Raw genomic sequence first — 17,500 nt, 5'->3', positions numbered from 1 at the left:
GAGACATATTGGGAGTGAGGTTGTGGAGTTAGAGGAGGTATTTATATTTGGTGAGGGTGTGAGTTGTGTGAGTAGGAGATGTCAGTGTGGATATTGAACTGGTAGGTGGGCTGGAGTGGTGGGAAGTTGAAGGGTGTGTGTAGATGGTGCTGATGGATGTAATTATTGGATAATGGGTGGATGAAGAGAGGGTCTTAGTAAAGGAGGTTACCTATAAATTCAGAGTATGTAGAGGTATGTAAGAGTCTACCAATACCAAGTAATGTTGATTGTTCCAGTCGAATATATCAGTGGCTACTGCTGACCAAGGTAGTTCAAGAACTTGACTTAGCTGAAGTGGTTCTTTTGGCAAATGCAGTGTAGTACTATTGCATATTTAACAAAAAGAATGTACTTTATCAATGTAGTTTGCTAGAGAAGGCCAAAATACTAGTCTTCTTACCCTCCTTTTGGTAGATGCAGAACCTGGATAACCACGATGCAAAATCTCGATATACTCATGTTGTAAGAGAGCAAGATCAACAATTTTGGGACCTTTGAAAATAATGCCATCTTTCATCAACATCTCATTTCTGTAAGGAAAATAAAGTTGCACTCCAGGTTGTACGCTAGATTGCTTTGACAGCCATAGTGGTTAAGCTTTTGCAAAACTAGATCTGTCTTTGTATGATCTCTCACCACATCAAGTCTCGTAGTAGAACAATTATGCACTTTCATAATGTCAAAGTCAAAATTCTCTGCATGAAGCTGTTCTGTTGTATTTCTGGGCAATCTGAATAAGGTATCAGCTATATAAGGAAGTTTGCCTTTTGTATAGACCATTTTAAAGTTGTACTTTTGCAATTTGAGCATCATTCTTTGTAATCTTGCTGGAGCTGAATGCATAGGCTTCTTTAAAATAGTAACTAGAGGTTGATGATTCAGTCTGAATAGCTCAACCATAAATATAATCATGAAAATTTGAACATGAAAATACTATTGCCAAAAGTTCTTTCTCGATTTGAGGATATTGCATTTTAGTTTGGGTAAGAGTTCTTGATGCATATGCTACTGGTCTGCCTTCTTGAAGAATAACTGCACCAAGACCAAATTTTGTAGCATCACAGGAAAGGGTTACTGGATTGTTGACATCATAGTATCTTAATGTAGGTGGAGGTAGCAATTTTCTGCTTAAGGACTTCAAATGCTATCTGTTGTTGTTCCAACCAAGACCATGTAACATTTTTACACATCATCTCTCTCAAAGGTGCTGTCAACTCACTGAAATCTGATATAAACTTGCCTAAATAGTTGAGCATGACAAGAAAACATTGTAGAGCTTGAACATTATCTGTCTGATGCTGGCATCTCAAGAATGGCTGATTGTTTGGACGGATCTGGTTGCAAGCCAGTGCTGGTAAATAAATGACTTACCTATGTAACTTCTGGTAGTCTGAATTTACACTCAAGTTCTCTTCACAAGCTCTGTCTAAAACTCTCTTAATATTTCTGTCATGCTCTGCTTCACCATTGCCTCCAACCAATAAATCATTTACTATCATGGCACAAGGATAACCTGAAAAAAATTTGCTCCATTGCATGCTGAAAGACTTCACTTGCAGAACTTATTCCAAATGGCATCCTTAGGAATCTGTATCTGCAAAATGGGGTACTGAAAGTAATCAGTAATGAGGATCTGTGATCAAGCATCACTTGCCAAAATTAACTTTTTGCATCCAAGAAAGAAAAAGCAGTGGCATTCAGTATTAGGGCTGTGACTTCTTTGACTGTTCACATTGGATGATGTGGTCTCTTTAATGCTTTGTTCAAATCTCTTGGGTCAGTCCATATTCTGATTTCATCTGAGCCTTTTTTGTGGGATGCTGCCATGGATGACACCCATTCAGTTGGTTCTGTGACTGGACAAATTACACCTTGCTGCACCATTTTATACATCTGAGCTTTAACTCTATCCTGCATAGGTATCAGACCTTTTCTTGCTGGTCTGACCACGGGACTGACCTCTGGGTCTAACGTCATAGAATACACAGCTGGAAGTTTGCCCAACTTGTCTTCAAAAACATCAGCATACTGTGAAAAAATGGCTTCAGTAAAAGTGGAACTAGGATATGTGCTTATATGATGAACTTCTTTGATAAAGGAAAGCAGATTCATTCTCAAACTCTGAGACCCAATAATGAATGCACAGGTCTTCGGACTACATAGAATAACAAGCTGTAACAGTTCGGGGCCAAATAACATGAAAGTACTACTGAGCCTAAGGTTTGAATTTCTTCACCACCATAACCAACAAGTTTCACACAAATAGCCACATTGAGTTGTTCATTAGCTCTCACTTTAGCAAATGTATCTGCTGATATGACATTACAGTTTCAACCAGTGTCTACTTTAAGTTCGGTGGATTTACCATTGATCTGGACAGTACAAAACACCTTATTTTTTGTCAACAAATTCACCATCAACCATTTCACCAACTATTGACACACCAGTTATGTAAGTAGACTGCTGCAATTCTACTTGATCAGTTGGCTTTTGAGTAACCTGTCTTTATAACTGTGTGAGGTTTACTTGATTTGCAAAACTTTTGAAAATGATTTCACTTGTGGCATTGCTGACCAAATGCTAAGCATTTCTCTTTCAAACTCATGATTGGCTCCACAATTACGGTAGTTAACAATAAGATTGGACTTTGGTTTTGCTGACTCACATTGTACTGCACTGAGCATGCACGTTTCTTAAAACTTGCTGGACGACTATGTGGTTTCTCTGGTAACCAGCAGGGGCTGTGGCTGCCATGTATTTAGGCCTGCTTTTGCTTGCCACATGTTGCATGTTTTCTGTATTTGCTCTGGAGCCTGTTGAAACCATACTCCTATGATTTGCAAGCATAGTTGTGTGCCTTTCTGTAACTTCATGGATCTGACAAATCTAAATAGCTTTGCTCAAAGTTAAATCACTGTCACGAAGCAAAATCTTTCTCACAACAACACTATTAATACCACACACAAGCCTGTCCTTTATCAACTCATCTTTTAAATCACTAAACCGACATATTTTAGCTTTGTTCCTCAGGTCAGTTATATAAGCTGGAAAAGGTTCCCCTGGTTTCTGATCTCTTGTATAAACAAATGCCTCCGTAATGTAATATTTGTCTGGGGGTTACACATTTCCATGAATCTGCACTTCAAACACTCGGGGTCTTCCCTTGATTCAGCCTGTACAACAATATGATGGTTTTCACCTTCTCCTTCATATATTGCTGGTGCATAAACAGATGAATGCTCTCTTTCAATGGCCTCTGATCCAGCTAGGTTTAGCAAGATGAATGCCATATTGTGTGCATCTTTGTCAAAATAAGCTGCTTGTATAAAATATTGTACTCTTGCTCAGATGCTCTCCAATGCTCTGCAAAATTCTGATCAAATACAAGTGGTGAGGGCTTTCAAATCCATCTGCCAAATTAGCACATACCAGTGAAGGGTTTCCCAAATATGCACGAACATAAACACATATACATATGCCAGATATTTATGCCAGTACTTGTAACTATGCCTAATAGCACAACTAGCCTCCGTATAACTGAACTTTGCAAAATAAGTCTCTCGGGCACTGCAATACACTTGAAATCACTGCACTATAAGAAATCACCTCTTATCGGTATAAGAAACATCTCAAAATAACTGCATTGTGTGAATGAACTGCTGTATCACAGGAACAATGCTGTGATATTGATTCTGATACAGGAAGAAAATATCTGCGATTTCTCTTGTACTCCACACTCTCAGATTCTACAAAGTAGGATCTCGGCTTGGCACACATACATGTTACTTGACCAATCCGGTCAAAACCTTTCGCTGTTTGTATCCTCACTGTCTTTCTCTCTTTCAGTAGACAAAGAAATCTGCTCTATTTATCATAGCTGGATTTATGGAAATAATGCTTTCTAAATAGGTGAGCTCTAATTATCCTGTTTTTCTTAGCTTTAGGCATCAACAAACTGGAACTGATGGGCATTGTTGTTCTGGTTTGCCTAGAAAGAAGTTTCTGAGCAGACGAGCCAAGTATATCATCACAGGGTATGCTTCTGAGATTGAGTAAATTCAAAAAGACATCGGTATTGTCATGCTTTGACCTCTCAAGTCATTGCTTTGCACTCTGCACTGCACATTCAGCTAGCCCATTTGACTGTGGGTATTCAGGACTGCTAGTAACATGTACAAAGTCCCATTCTTTTGCAAATTTATGAAACAACTGACTAGTAAATTGAGTACCACTGTCAGAAATAACTTTGTGTGGGCTACCATGGACTGAGAAATTATGTTTCAACTTAGCAATAATAGCGGCGGATGTTAGATTAGGTAGTAAATCAATCTCAGATCAGTTCAAATAAAAGTCTACCAATACCAAGTAATGTTGATTGTTCCAGTCGAATATATCAGTAGCAACTGCTGACCAAGGTAGTTCAAGAACTTGACTTAGCTGAAGTGGTTCTTTTGGCAAATGCGGTGTAGTACTATTGCATATTTAACAAAAAGAATGTACTTTATCAATGTAGTTTGCTAGAGAAGGTCAAAATACTAGTCTTCTCGCCCTTCTTTTGGTAGATGCAGAACCTGGATGACCACGATGCAAAATCTTGATATACTCATGTTGTAAGAGAGCAAGATCAACAATTTTGGGACTTTTGAAAATAATGCCATCTTTCATCAACATCTCATTTCTGTAAGGAAAATAAAGTTGCACTCCAGGTTTTACGCTAGATTGCTTTGACAGCCATAGTGGTTAAGCTTTTGCAAAACTAGATCTGTCTTTGTATGATCTCTCACCACATCAAGTCTCGTAGTAGAACAATTACGCACTTTCATAATGTCAAAGTCAAAATTCTCTGCATGAAGCTGTTCTGTTGTATTTCTGGGCAATCTGAATAAGGTATCAGCTATATAAGGAAGTTTGCCTTTTGTATAGACCATTTTAAAGTTGTACTTTTGCAATTTGAGCATCATTCTTTGTAATCTTGCTGGAGCTGAATGCATAGGCTTCTTTAAAATAGTAACTAGAGGTTGATGATCAGTTTCAGTCTGAATAGCTCAACCATAAATATAATCATGAAAATCTGAACATGCAAATACTATTGCCAAAAGTTCTTTCTCGATTTGAGGATATTGCATTTTAGTTTGGGTAAGAGTTCTTGATGCATATGCTACTGGTCTGCCTTCTTGAAGAATAACTGCACCAAGACCAAATTTTGAAGCATCACAGGAAAGGGTTACTGGATTGTTGACATCATAGTATCTTAATGTAGGTGGAGGTAGCAATTTTCTGCTTAAGGACTTCAAATGCTATCTGTTGTTGTTCCAACCAAGACCATGTAACATTTTTACACATCATCTCTCTCAAAGGTGCTGTCAACTTACTGAAATCTGATATAAACTTGCCTAAATAGTTGAGCATGACAAGAAAACATTGTAGAGCTTGAACATTATCTGTCTGATGCTGGCATCTCAAGAATGGCTGCTTGTTTGGACGGATCTGGTTGCAAGCCAGTGCTGGTAAATAAATGACTTACCTATGTAACTTCTGGTAGTCTGAATTTACACTCAAGTTCTCTTCACAAGCTCTGTCTAAAACTCTCTTAATATTTCTGTCATGCTCTGCTTCTCCATTGCCTCCAACCAATAAATCTTTTACTATCATGGCACAAGGATAACCTGAAAAAAATTTGCTCCATTGCATGCTGCAAGACGTCACTTGCAGAACTTATTCCAAATGGCATCCTTAGGAATCTAGCATCACTTGCCAAAATTAACTTTTTGCATCCAAGACAGAAAAAGCAGTGGCATTCAGTATTAGGGCTGTGACTTCTTTGACTGTTCACATTGGATGATGTGGTCTCTTTAATGCTTTGTTCAAATCTCTTGGGTCAGTCCATATTCTGATTTCATCTGAGCCTTTTTTGTGGGATGCTGCCATGGATGACACCCATTCAGTTGGTTCTGTGACTGGACAAATTACACCTTGCTGCACCATTTTATACATCTGAGCTTTAACTCTATCCTGCATAGGTATCAGACCTTTTCTTGCTGGTCTGACCACGGGACTGACCTCTGGGTCTAACTTCATAGAATACACAGCTGGAAGTTTGCCCAACTTGTCATCGAAAACATCAGCATACTGTGAAAAAATGCCTTCAGTAAAAGTGGAACTAGGATATGTGCTTATATGATGAACTTCTTTGGTAAAGGAAAGCAGATTCATTCTCAAACTCTGAGACCCAATAATGAATGCACAGGTCTTCGGACTACATAGAATAACAAGCTGTAACAGTTCGGGGCCAAATAACATGAAAGTACTACTGAGCCTAAGGTTTGAATTTCTTCACCACCATAACCAACAAGTTTCACACAAATAGCCACATTGAGTTGTTCATTAGCTCTCACTTTAGCAAATGTATCTGCTGACATGACATTACAGTTTCAACCAGTGTCTACTTTAAGTTCGGTGGATTTACCATTGATCTGGACAGTACAAAACACCTTATTTTTTGTCAACAAATTCACCATCAACCATTTCACCAACTATTGACACACCAGTTATGTAGAAAGTAGACTGCTGCAATTCTACATGATCAGTTGGCTTTTTGAGTAACCTTTCTTTATAACTGTGGGAGGTTTACTTGATTTGCAAAACTTTTGAAATGTATTCCACTTTTTACACTTGTGGCATTGCTGACCAAATTCTAAGAATTTCTCTCTTTTAGACTCCTGATTGGCACCACAATTCCAACAGTTAACAATAAAGCTGGATTTGGGTTTTGCTGACTCATGCTTGTATTGCACTGAGCATGCTCCTTTCTTACAACTTACTGGAAAACTATGTGGTTTCACTGGTAACCAGCAGGGGCTGTGGCTGCCATGTATTTAGGCCTGCTTTTGCTTGCCACATGTTGCATGTTTTCTGTATTTGCTCTGGAGCCTGTTGAAACCATACTCCTATGATTTGCAAGCATAGTTGTGTGCCTTTCTGTAACTTCATGGATCTGACAAATCTAAATAGCTTTGCTCAAAGTTAAATCACTGTCACGAAGCAAAATCTTTCTCACAACAACATTATTAATACCACACACAAGCCTGTCCTTTATCAACTCATCTTTTAAATCACTAAACCAACATATTTTAGCTTTGTTCCTCAGGTCAGTTATATAAGCTGGAAAAGTTTCCCCTGGTTTCTGATCTCTTGTATAAACAAATGCCTCCGTAATGTAATATTTGTCTGGGGGTTACACATTTCCATGAATCTGCACTTCAAACACTCGGGGTCTTCCCTTGATTCAGCCTGTACAACAATATGATGGTTTTCACCTTCTCCTTCATATATTGCTGGTGCATAAACAGACGAATGCTCTCTTTCAATGGCCTCTGATCCAGCTAGGTTTAGCAAGATGAATGCCATATTGTGTGCATCTTTGTCAAAATAAGCTGCTTGTATAAAATATTGTACTCTTGCTCAGATGCTCTCCAATGCTCTGCAAAATTCTGATCAAATACAAGTGGTGAGGGCTTTCAAAATCCATCTGCCAAATTAGCACATACCAGTGAAGGGTTTCCCAAATATGCACGAACATAAACACATATACATATGCCAGATATTTATGCCAGTACTTGTAACTATGCCTAATAGCACAACTAGCCTCCGTATAACTGAACTTTGCAAAATAAGTCTCTCGGGCACTGCAATACACTTGAAATCACTGCACTATAAGAAATCACCTCTTATCGGTATAAGAAACATCTCAAAATAACTGCATTGTGTGAATGAACTGGGCAGAAGAAGCTCATTGGAAGAAACATTTCAAATAATTGCACTTTGCGAATAAAGAGTACATAGCACACTGAAACTTCCTCAAAATGGCAGTACTTTGCTAAATAACTCTTTACAGTATAAGAAACACTCTGTAATGGCAGCACTTTGTGAACAGACACACCCAGCACAAGAAACCCTTCAAAATGGCTGTATTCTGACTGCACTTTACAAAATAGTTGCACTTTGCACACCAACAAACTTTTCAGAATAAATGCACAGTAATAAGCGCACACTGTATACACTTCCTATACTTTGAATAACTCTAGTTATCCCCTGAATACAATATGAAATAGTAGTTATGCCAAGACACAGCACTTTGCCAAAACATGCAGTCGCCTTGCTTCATTTACACTCAGTGTGCCCTTTTTGCCCTTATTATATTTGTTTTGCTCATTTAATCTCTTTTCATGACCATTGTACTTTTCTTGTGCTTGCTTTACTCTAAACATGCCTGTTTTGCTTCAAACTCGTTTTGCAATTCCAAGGTAACTTCTGACCCTTTATGTGCTTTTCTGTCAATCATTTTATCAAATATCTTAATCTTAAACATTTTGTTTAATCAATAAGCCTTTTGTGCCTCTCGCTTGTTTAATAATGTGGTTTGTGCCCTTGTAATGCTCCATTTTATCTTTTTTATAAAATAAACTGTGCAAGTTTTCACTAACGTTGGTTCTTTTCTGGCGCTTTTTCATGCTGACTTCTCTTATTTTACCTTCACTGTTGTCTCCGCACCTCGTAGGTCTGAATATCAGTCTCTGGAATCCCATTTCTGACACTATGTCGCTTGTGTAGTCAGGATACAATAGATGAGACTTTGTGGGTTCTGTTCAAGTAGCTTTATTATGTATATAAACATCAGGATTGAGGCCAAATAACTTTAACTTAGATAAACTTATATACAGACTAGCTATTACACTCATACATGCTCACTCTCTGGCTGTAACAAATGGCACCGAAGCTAGCATGTGCTGACTATTTATATGCGTTTTCAGTCCTTGAAACACGTCTTAAAGATACAGCACACATACTCCATTCTACATTTATAAAATACCAAATGTGAAACTACAGTTCCATCCATGATCCACAATCTTCTGGTCTCTAAACAAGAACTCAAAAGAAGAGAAAAATAGAGGAGCATCTTGTCTTTGTGACCTTTAAATTCTATCAAGAAGCTGAGCAGAAAGACATGTAAAATTGTCAGCAAACTCGATCAGCTCTGAGATAAAACTCACTGTAATTAATAATGCATTACTTTTGCTTGAGACTACTTTCTATTTCACGGACTTTATATAAGCGAAGCAATTTTTCGTAGGATGCCTAATTCCTATTGTCATCATCTAAAGCATGATGACTGAATATATATTAAATCTTTGCACCAAACTAAGTTCTCTTTACCAGTCAGACTGTTCATTCAGCAACAAACCCTTTGTCTCCAAGAAGTAAATGTCAAACAGGAGTGGCTAACAGACTGAACCCTGGGGTATATACTGCTAGTGACAGGTCATTTTGGATGAGGTAGAGCCACCCACCCTAACTTCTTGGGTTCTATCTGTGAGGCAATTTACTATCGATTGAGTTACATAGGGATTTATCATTTAGCTGGGGGAGTTTATCTACGATGCTAGAGTATGGGAATGCATAGAATGCTTTGGCAAGGTCTATTTGAGCGTTCACTAATTTTCCCACATCACTTGTTTAAGTAACTTTTTCAAAAAATCAACCAGCTTAAGTAGACAGGACCTTTCCTTGACAAATCTGAACTGGGTTAGGTTGAGAGTCTGTAGGTTATCTATATCCTTATATTTATTTCATAATGATCCTTTCCATAGCCGTATAGGTGCATCTGGTCTGTTGAAGTCCCATCTTTGTGACTGTTGCTGTCTTCTGTTCATCCCACTATGAAACCTGTTTTGAGGCTGATAGTTAATAGCTTCTGTGAGGATCAGACAAGTCATTTTCCCCCCTAACCAGTAGGCTTTGTATGTTATCTGGCCCCTTAGATGTAGTGTTCTTGCCCTTATATAGCACCTTGAGAGCTAGTTCTTGGGAGATTTGAGGGTGTGTAGATGTGGATATGTGATCTGAGAATACTGAGGGGGTTGAGATAGTTGTCTATTAGTAGATTAGGTATGTGATGTGGGTCTGGGTATGTTACATCATTTACTGTTGACTATCATAAGGTGATTTTTAATATAATTAAATAAACCTTTGTGGTTATCATTGACCTGGCTGGCTATTTTTTCCTCATATTTGTTTGATTTGATCAGGGTCTAGAGTTGCTTGTTTATTTTGGCAAGATCATTTTGACATCTTGAGAGTTAGTTATTTTTGCATGCAGCGAGTTTTTTTTCTTTATTATAGAACCTAATTATATTTAGGTTCCACCACAGGGGTTTATTTTTGGATTTGGAGTGACACTTTATTTCTGAGGAGGACAGATGCGTCTATGCAGCTATTTATATGTGCACAAAATATGGCAGTGAAGGACTTCACTTAAGCAGAGGGGCATTTGAATTTAGTCAAGTCATCACTCAGTTTTAGCTGACTAGCCTTCACGTAATCACTGAATACAAAGATGTCAGTCTTGCAGTCAGCATGATTGACTTATGGTCTGATTTGACCACGGAGTATGTTACAATTGATAGAGGGCAAAGCTGTCTCATATTGGTAAGGACCAAGTCCAGGAAGTTATGGCCTCTAATTGGGTTGTAGACTAACTGGTTCAGGGAGTTTGTTTAGATGAACTCCATACATTTCTGGGTATACTTTTGAGGCTGTATAAGATTCCCAGTTTATGGAGGGGTAGTTGAAGTCTCCTAGGAGAATGGTGTTTGGCTTAATACATGGGGACTCCATACAAATTAGGCAGGAGGTGTGGGAAAAGTTGCTACAAAGGGAGTTTATAGCTGGCCATAATATCATAAGGTGATAAGTTAGATATGATATTTTGATCTCTGTTTTTTCTTTCAAGAATTAAATCTTGTACTTTACTAACAGAACTTAAAAATAAATCAGTATATATGCTTTAATAATACAAATTACAAACTGATAAATGGAAAGTGTCAATTTGTGTATTCTTTCTTTTAATATTTAATATTTTTGAGATTTTCAAAAAATAAATCTTCTAGGAGAACAAGACAGTGGGAAAAAAGAGAGAGAAGTCAGCCTCTGCTGAAAGTGGGCTTCCTACCAGTCGGACATTCCTGGTAATCAAATGCCAGTAAATAAAGGACATGCTGAGAGCAGGTGGCAGAAAGGTATTACTTTTAATAATGAAGAAATAAAATTGGATTGGCAAATTTATTGTGAGTAATAGGGGCAAGGATATTCTATTGTTTCTTCTACCTTCATGACATTGGCAAGAGTTCCAAAAATAACCAGCCCTTATTATATCCTGTGGGGTGCAACTCAAGATTTGCTAGCTGGTTTCAGAAGTGAAATAGGAATCTCGGTCAGAAAAAAAAATGTTAAAGGAAACCTACGTACATAAGGAAATGCTGCATATATTTTTCAACATTATTGGTAAACGCTTTTCACTTTGGTATCTTTGTGACAGTGTTTACAGGGAAAGCGTCTACATTTAGGCCAATTTATGGGAATGATATGTTATGTCCGGGACTGTGTGTATCTTGTTAAAGTACTTTTTGGATGTGGATTGGCCGTTGGTAGCATTCTTAATTAAACTGTTTTGTGGAAGTCGTTGACTTTTTTGAGTTTGGCGAGGCCCGCCATTTGCAACAACTATGGAGCAGTTTCATTATTGACAACACTTTCAATAGCAAACATCAGTCGCTTATGTATGTGGATTTAATGAATGCTTTTGGTTTTTTGGAACTGTGAATACCATCGTAGGGTCCGCCATTTCTAACAACTATGAGGCTGGGAAACAGCAACCATTACTAAATGCCTATACATGTATGATTGTTTCAAGTTTTTGAAACTGTGAACATCGTCACCTAGTGGTAACTGTTTAAATGGGACAAGGGCTTTTTGAGTTGCCCATTTTTTTTTAACTATTTGAACAGTAGGAAGTATTCAGTCACCAGAGTTTCATGAACACTGTCATTTTCTATTCTTTGAGACTATCATATCTATTGTATGTGGTACCATTGTCTTATGTAAACAAGTGACAGTAATTCTTTAATGTAAATTAACATACAGTATAGAGTGATATGGTGTGGTATTTAGAATCTGTATGGCTTTCTGTTGATCACTGTAAGATATTTTTATATATTTGTGTAGGGGATTATATTACTCATTAGTAGTAAAGGTGGGGAATTATTTACCACAATTGTACATGATTTAGCCTAATCTGGACTGTATCTATACATACTAATTTTGTTTGTTCTCATTATTTGATCACCCAGCAAGTTTCGGCTTGTATGGTGGGAACAAAGGTTTTATTTCATGCTTTTATTGTGGGTGTATTGACATAATATATCTCACATACGGCAGTGGTTGTGGACTATTGTTGTCATAACTGGTCAGTTACTTTCATCTTACCATTGGTTATGATAGGTATTACACTTGTGTGGTTAGCTCTGTATCTAGGAATGTGAGTACCTTCTTGTTGGTTATATTGTTGTTTTTTCAGTAGCGTACCCTAGGTGTGCTGCACTTCTTATATGCTGTATAAAAGCAACAAACAGGATTCGTGCCCACACAAGTAAGAAATAAACCGAAGGGCAACAACATCTGTTTTATATGTTGTATAAGTTAGTTAGTTATTTAACTGTATCTGAATAGAATATCAATAGTATAAGAAACCCTACTACTGTATGCATTTACTATCTTATCTATTTTGACATTGAAATATTTATTTTAATTGTATTCTGCCTGACGTTGTTATTGTATAACTTAAAATATTCTGTTTATACTGCATGTAATTAAAATTAAATCATACTCACTCCATCAAACCCAAAACACCCTCTATTCTAGCCACAAAACTTCATATAACTCCTCTCCTTCTACAACCATCCACAGCTCTCTAACACAGAGAACTCAATTACCATGTTACCAACACCACTCTCCCACAACCATATCATCCCATTACTCTTGCCTTCTCTATCCATCTGTCTTTACTTTATCTCCATTATTACCACTTATCACCACCTACTTAACACCATGTACTATATCAAATCACCCACCCTACCATACACCACAAACAATCCCTCCATACCTGCAAACACACAACTAATTATCTATTACCCTTTAATCTTACAACTCACCTCTCTTATCCATTATACCTCACAATCAAAAAAACACCTTAGCCTCAAATACCACTTCCTAACTATATTCTACCTTAAAACCATCACCAGCATTGCAGCTCAACTACTACTAGGAGGTGATATTCACCCCAACCCTGGCCCAACAAACGCCCATACCACACCTGACCCCAGTCTCCCATTTAAACACAAATCCACTGATTTACTCATACTAAACCTAAACATTCGCAGTATCATAAATAAAATAGAACAGTTACATGGAACCATCTCTGTATATAACCCAGATATTATAGTGATTACAGAAACATGGCTTAAACCCCACTTTAAAGATAACTTCATAACTCCACCTGGTTTCAATATATTAAGAGTAGACAGACCTCACAGAAAAGGTGGTGGCATTGCCCTTCTTTACAAATCCAATTTAAAAGTTCAGCTACTTCAAAAAGAAACCCCAGATTTCAACACTGCTGAGACCCTGTTCACCAAAATCCTATTAAATCAATACAAACAACTAAACCTAGTCAGCATTTATATACCACCAGGAGACAACATTAAGACACTAGAATCTATACTCCACTGGGCTTCCCATTCCCTGTCCCAAGAAACTGTACTCCTGGGTGATGTCAACATAGACTGGAACACCATACACTCACCCATAGCCACTAACCACATAAACCTATATAATTTCGTACAATTCATACACTCACCCACAAGAACTGACAAAACCACCAAACGGGAATCCACCTTAGACTGGATCCTGACTAACCAGCCCAATACTGACCAACTATCCGAGATACTACCTGATTCCCTCAGTGATCATAACCCAGCCTTTCTTCAACACAAACTAAAATCTACCAAACCCCCTGATCTTTTACAAATACGCTCCCACAAAAACTTCTCCCCAGTACAATTCTCAGAAGCCCTAAAATTCTGACACTGGGCTCCTATAAAAACCCTTCCTTTGGATATTGCAGTAGAATACTTTAATGCCAAATTCCTAGGGATTTTAAACCAACTAGCCCCACTGAAAACAATAAAAATGCGAAGTAACCCTGCTCCATGGTTAAACAAAGCCACAAAAATCTTATTTAAGACTAGAGACAAAGCTTGGTTAACTTGGCAAAAATACAAAACTCCCGAAACTAGACAAAGCTTTGCTGAGCTCAGAAATAAAGCAAAAAAGCAGGTCAGGTTGAACAAGATAAACCACTATATTTCCCTGCAAAGGAAACATAACAACAACCCACAGAAATTCTTGGCTGCAGTGAACAACATCCTCCAGCCTGGAAAAGTCACCACACCACCCCCAGATATCAAAGGTATTGATTCACATATTGCCTCTAGTTTCAATAACTACTTTACCTCTTCAATACTGAACCTGGTAAGTGCAATATCACCCACAACCCAACCTCAACCCTTAAACTACCAGATTAACTCCACCCCTTCACACTCACCCCAATACCAACATCTACCATTCAAAATCTCTTAGCTAAACTCAAACCTACCACCCTAGCTGTTGACAGTCTTTCAGCTAAATATCTACAAATTGCATCCAAGGCCATTGCCTACCCCATCTTCCTACTTATTAATAGATCTATCGCCCTGCATACTATTCCTTCATTATGGAAAACCTCATATATCATCCCCCTCTACAAGGGAGGTCCATCTACTGACCTCTCCAACTACCGTCCCATTGCAATCCTATCACCTCTCTCAAAAATTCTAGAAAAATGTATCCACTCCTTACCCATCTGCTAACCAACAACCTTCTAACTAAAACCCAGCATGGATTCAGACCTTCCCATAGCACCAACACTGCCCTAATTAACTTTTCCAATACCATAAACTCACACAGGAACCAAGGAAAGCTGGTCTCTGCAACCTTCTTAGACCTATCCAAGGCATTTGATACAGTTTCCCATAACAAACTCCTCACCTTTCTAGCAGAACTCAACCTTGATGACCCCATTCTACAATGGTTTAACAGTTACCTAAACAACCGGTCACAATCTGTCAAATGGGACAACTCCCTATCCCCCCACTACCTGTCACATGTGATGTCCCACAAGGTTCAGTCCTTGGCCCCCTTCTTTTCAACATATTTACAAATAATCTCCACCTAGCTACCACTAAAGCCAACATTGTCCAGTATGCGGATGACACTACCCTAATCTGCTCAACAACAAACATCCAATTACTTCAAAGTAAAGCCCAAGAATCCTTCACTAAGTTAGAGAACTGGCTAAACAACTACCAACTAATACTAAACCCCAAAAAAATACAGCTAATACTATTCCACCCAACCAAACACTGCAACGCCACCTTTACCATCATGTCTACCAATGGCACCCGCATCACTCCAGTAACTGAGGCTAATCTCTTAGGCATCACTACTGACCATCAACTTAAATACAGCGAGCACATATCCCAAACAATCTCTAAAGTCCATAAAAAACTAGATTGCCTATATCGTTGCAAACTATTCCTAATCCCTGAGACTCAAACAACAATAGCCAGAACTCATCTCTTATCAACACTACTTTATGCCTCTCCAGTTCTCACCAATATTAACAAAACTAACCTGAACAAACTCTCTACATGCTACAATAAAATAGCTAGGTTCGCTACCAAAAATAGATCACAGTCCCACCATTGCCTGTCCCTAACTAAACTGCACTGGTTAGAATTTCCAAACCTTCTATGCTACCACCAACTGATCATAGCCCATCAAATTCTCTTCCATCCGGAGAAGTGCCCTGCCCTTGCTGACATGCTAAACTTTCACAACCCTAAAAGGGAGCTACGTTCATGTATCAAAAACCTGACTGAAGTTAATCCATGCAATAACAGTTCTGGGGAGGCCTTATTCTCCCATGATGTTGCCAAAGTATGGAACACCCTCCTACCTGAACTCAGGCTACAAAGTCACACAGACACCTTCAAAGGCCTTCTTAAATTACACCTCAATACTAACCCTCTCTGCAACTGCAAAGACCCCCCCCCTTGAAGACCCACTTTTCTATATGTAAGTGACCCATTGAAGCCTTTAATGCATACACTATTCTCTCACCTGAAATGCACTTTTTGTATATATTGTAAATAATGGTACTACTCCTGAGTATCTTATTGTTCTACATAATTGTTTTTTGTACTTCATTGTTTCTCTTATCTTGTATGCCAGTTTTATTGTTACCTAAAGCATGTATGTACACTATTTCTTTGGAGCTTTTCTTCCCAGGACTCCACTGAAAAAGGACACATGATGTCCAGTTGGACTTGGTAAAATAAATGTTAAATAAATAAATAAATAAAATCATAATTCTGACTTTCTTAAGATGTATACATACACTGACAGCAGTCTTACAGGATGCACAGAAACATGTGAAGCTCAGACCATGATTCTTTATAGCAATTTTTACTTGACTGCCTGCAGAAATATAAAAGTTTTGAACATGCTATGTATTAAGTCTAAGTAAAAAACAGCCCTTGCAAGAATTAAATTGCCAAGCAGTGTACATTGTTAGGACTCAACCAAGAGAGTACGTAGAACTCCTCCGCACCAAAGGCTACAATTAGTATCTTAACTGCCCTGCAGTATCACACATGTTGCAATTTCATCGTACAAATTATACTAAGAGACTATTATCAAAGTCAGTCCTGTGTCTTTAATGTGATCTCCAGGAGAAAGTTATCTCGGATCTATGAGTTAGGCATCTGAAAAGTTTACTTTGTCATTTGTCTCACTACATTTTTTTTCATTTTATACACCAATGTTCAGTTCTTTATCTGACTGATTTCTTCTTAAGTAGTTGAAAGCCAATAACTGTTTCACTATGAATTTGTCACTTTTGTTAAGCCATAAGTTTACATTATTTGTGCTTTGTGTATTTTGCATGGCTTTTGGCAAATGCCTTAATTTTCCCAGTGTCACCAGGAAGTAAATTCATTTCTTTGGAAGAAATAGTATTTCCTATACTTATCTTGAATTTACCACCAATTATTCATCTTTCTACTGGTGTCTGGTGTAATGTACCAGATTGCCGAATACAGGCCATAAATGGTTTCCTAATACAATTTATATGTATTTTATCAGGATGCAAATAGAGAACAGTTATAAAAAGAAAGTAGCAGTCATATGCAGATCTTTATAATCTCTGTCTTTTCAGTTGAAGGTCACAAACATTACATGGTTCTATTATGAAATTCCAATTTACCCAATACCAATGAGCTGAAATGTCTAAAAATAATGGCCAAACTACAGAAGGGCGAAAATCAACTTTAAGCATTTTTTTTGCTGGGGTCAAGCTCTCTATAGCCCCTGATGTGGAGGGCAGGCCACCCATACCTCAGACTTATATATACCAACTCCACAGCTGTACCAACCTGAGGAAGAGAAAAATCTCCCAAAACAAGTG

The 17,500-nt window shown here is 37.9% G+C and overlaps 1 protein-coding gene across 1 annotated transcript in view; it reads right to left on the bottom strand.

The window, feature by feature from the left end:
• The window catches only part of LOC122790603, a 225,588-nt gene extending 218,139 nt beyond the window's left edge, over positions 1–7,449 (bottom strand). The window contains exon 1 of the mRNA XM_044058130.1: positions 7,359–7,449. Coding sequence (XP_043914065.1) covers positions 7,359–7,449 — 91 coding nt within the window. The remainder of the gene's footprint in view (positions 1–7,358) is intronic.
• Between the last annotated feature and the right edge of the window lie 10,051 nt (positions 7,450–17,500).

The sequence above is a fragment of the Protopterus annectens genome, chromosome 16.part0 (assembly GCF_019279795.1).
Source record: "Protopterus annectens isolate FY-2018-M chromosome 16.part0, PAN1.0, whole genome shotgun sequence".
NCBI classification, from domain to species: domain Eukaryota; kingdom Metazoa; phylum Chordata; order Ceratodontiformes; family Protopteridae; genus Protopterus; species Protopterus annectens.
This window is presented reverse-complemented; position numbering and strand designations above follow the sequence as displayed.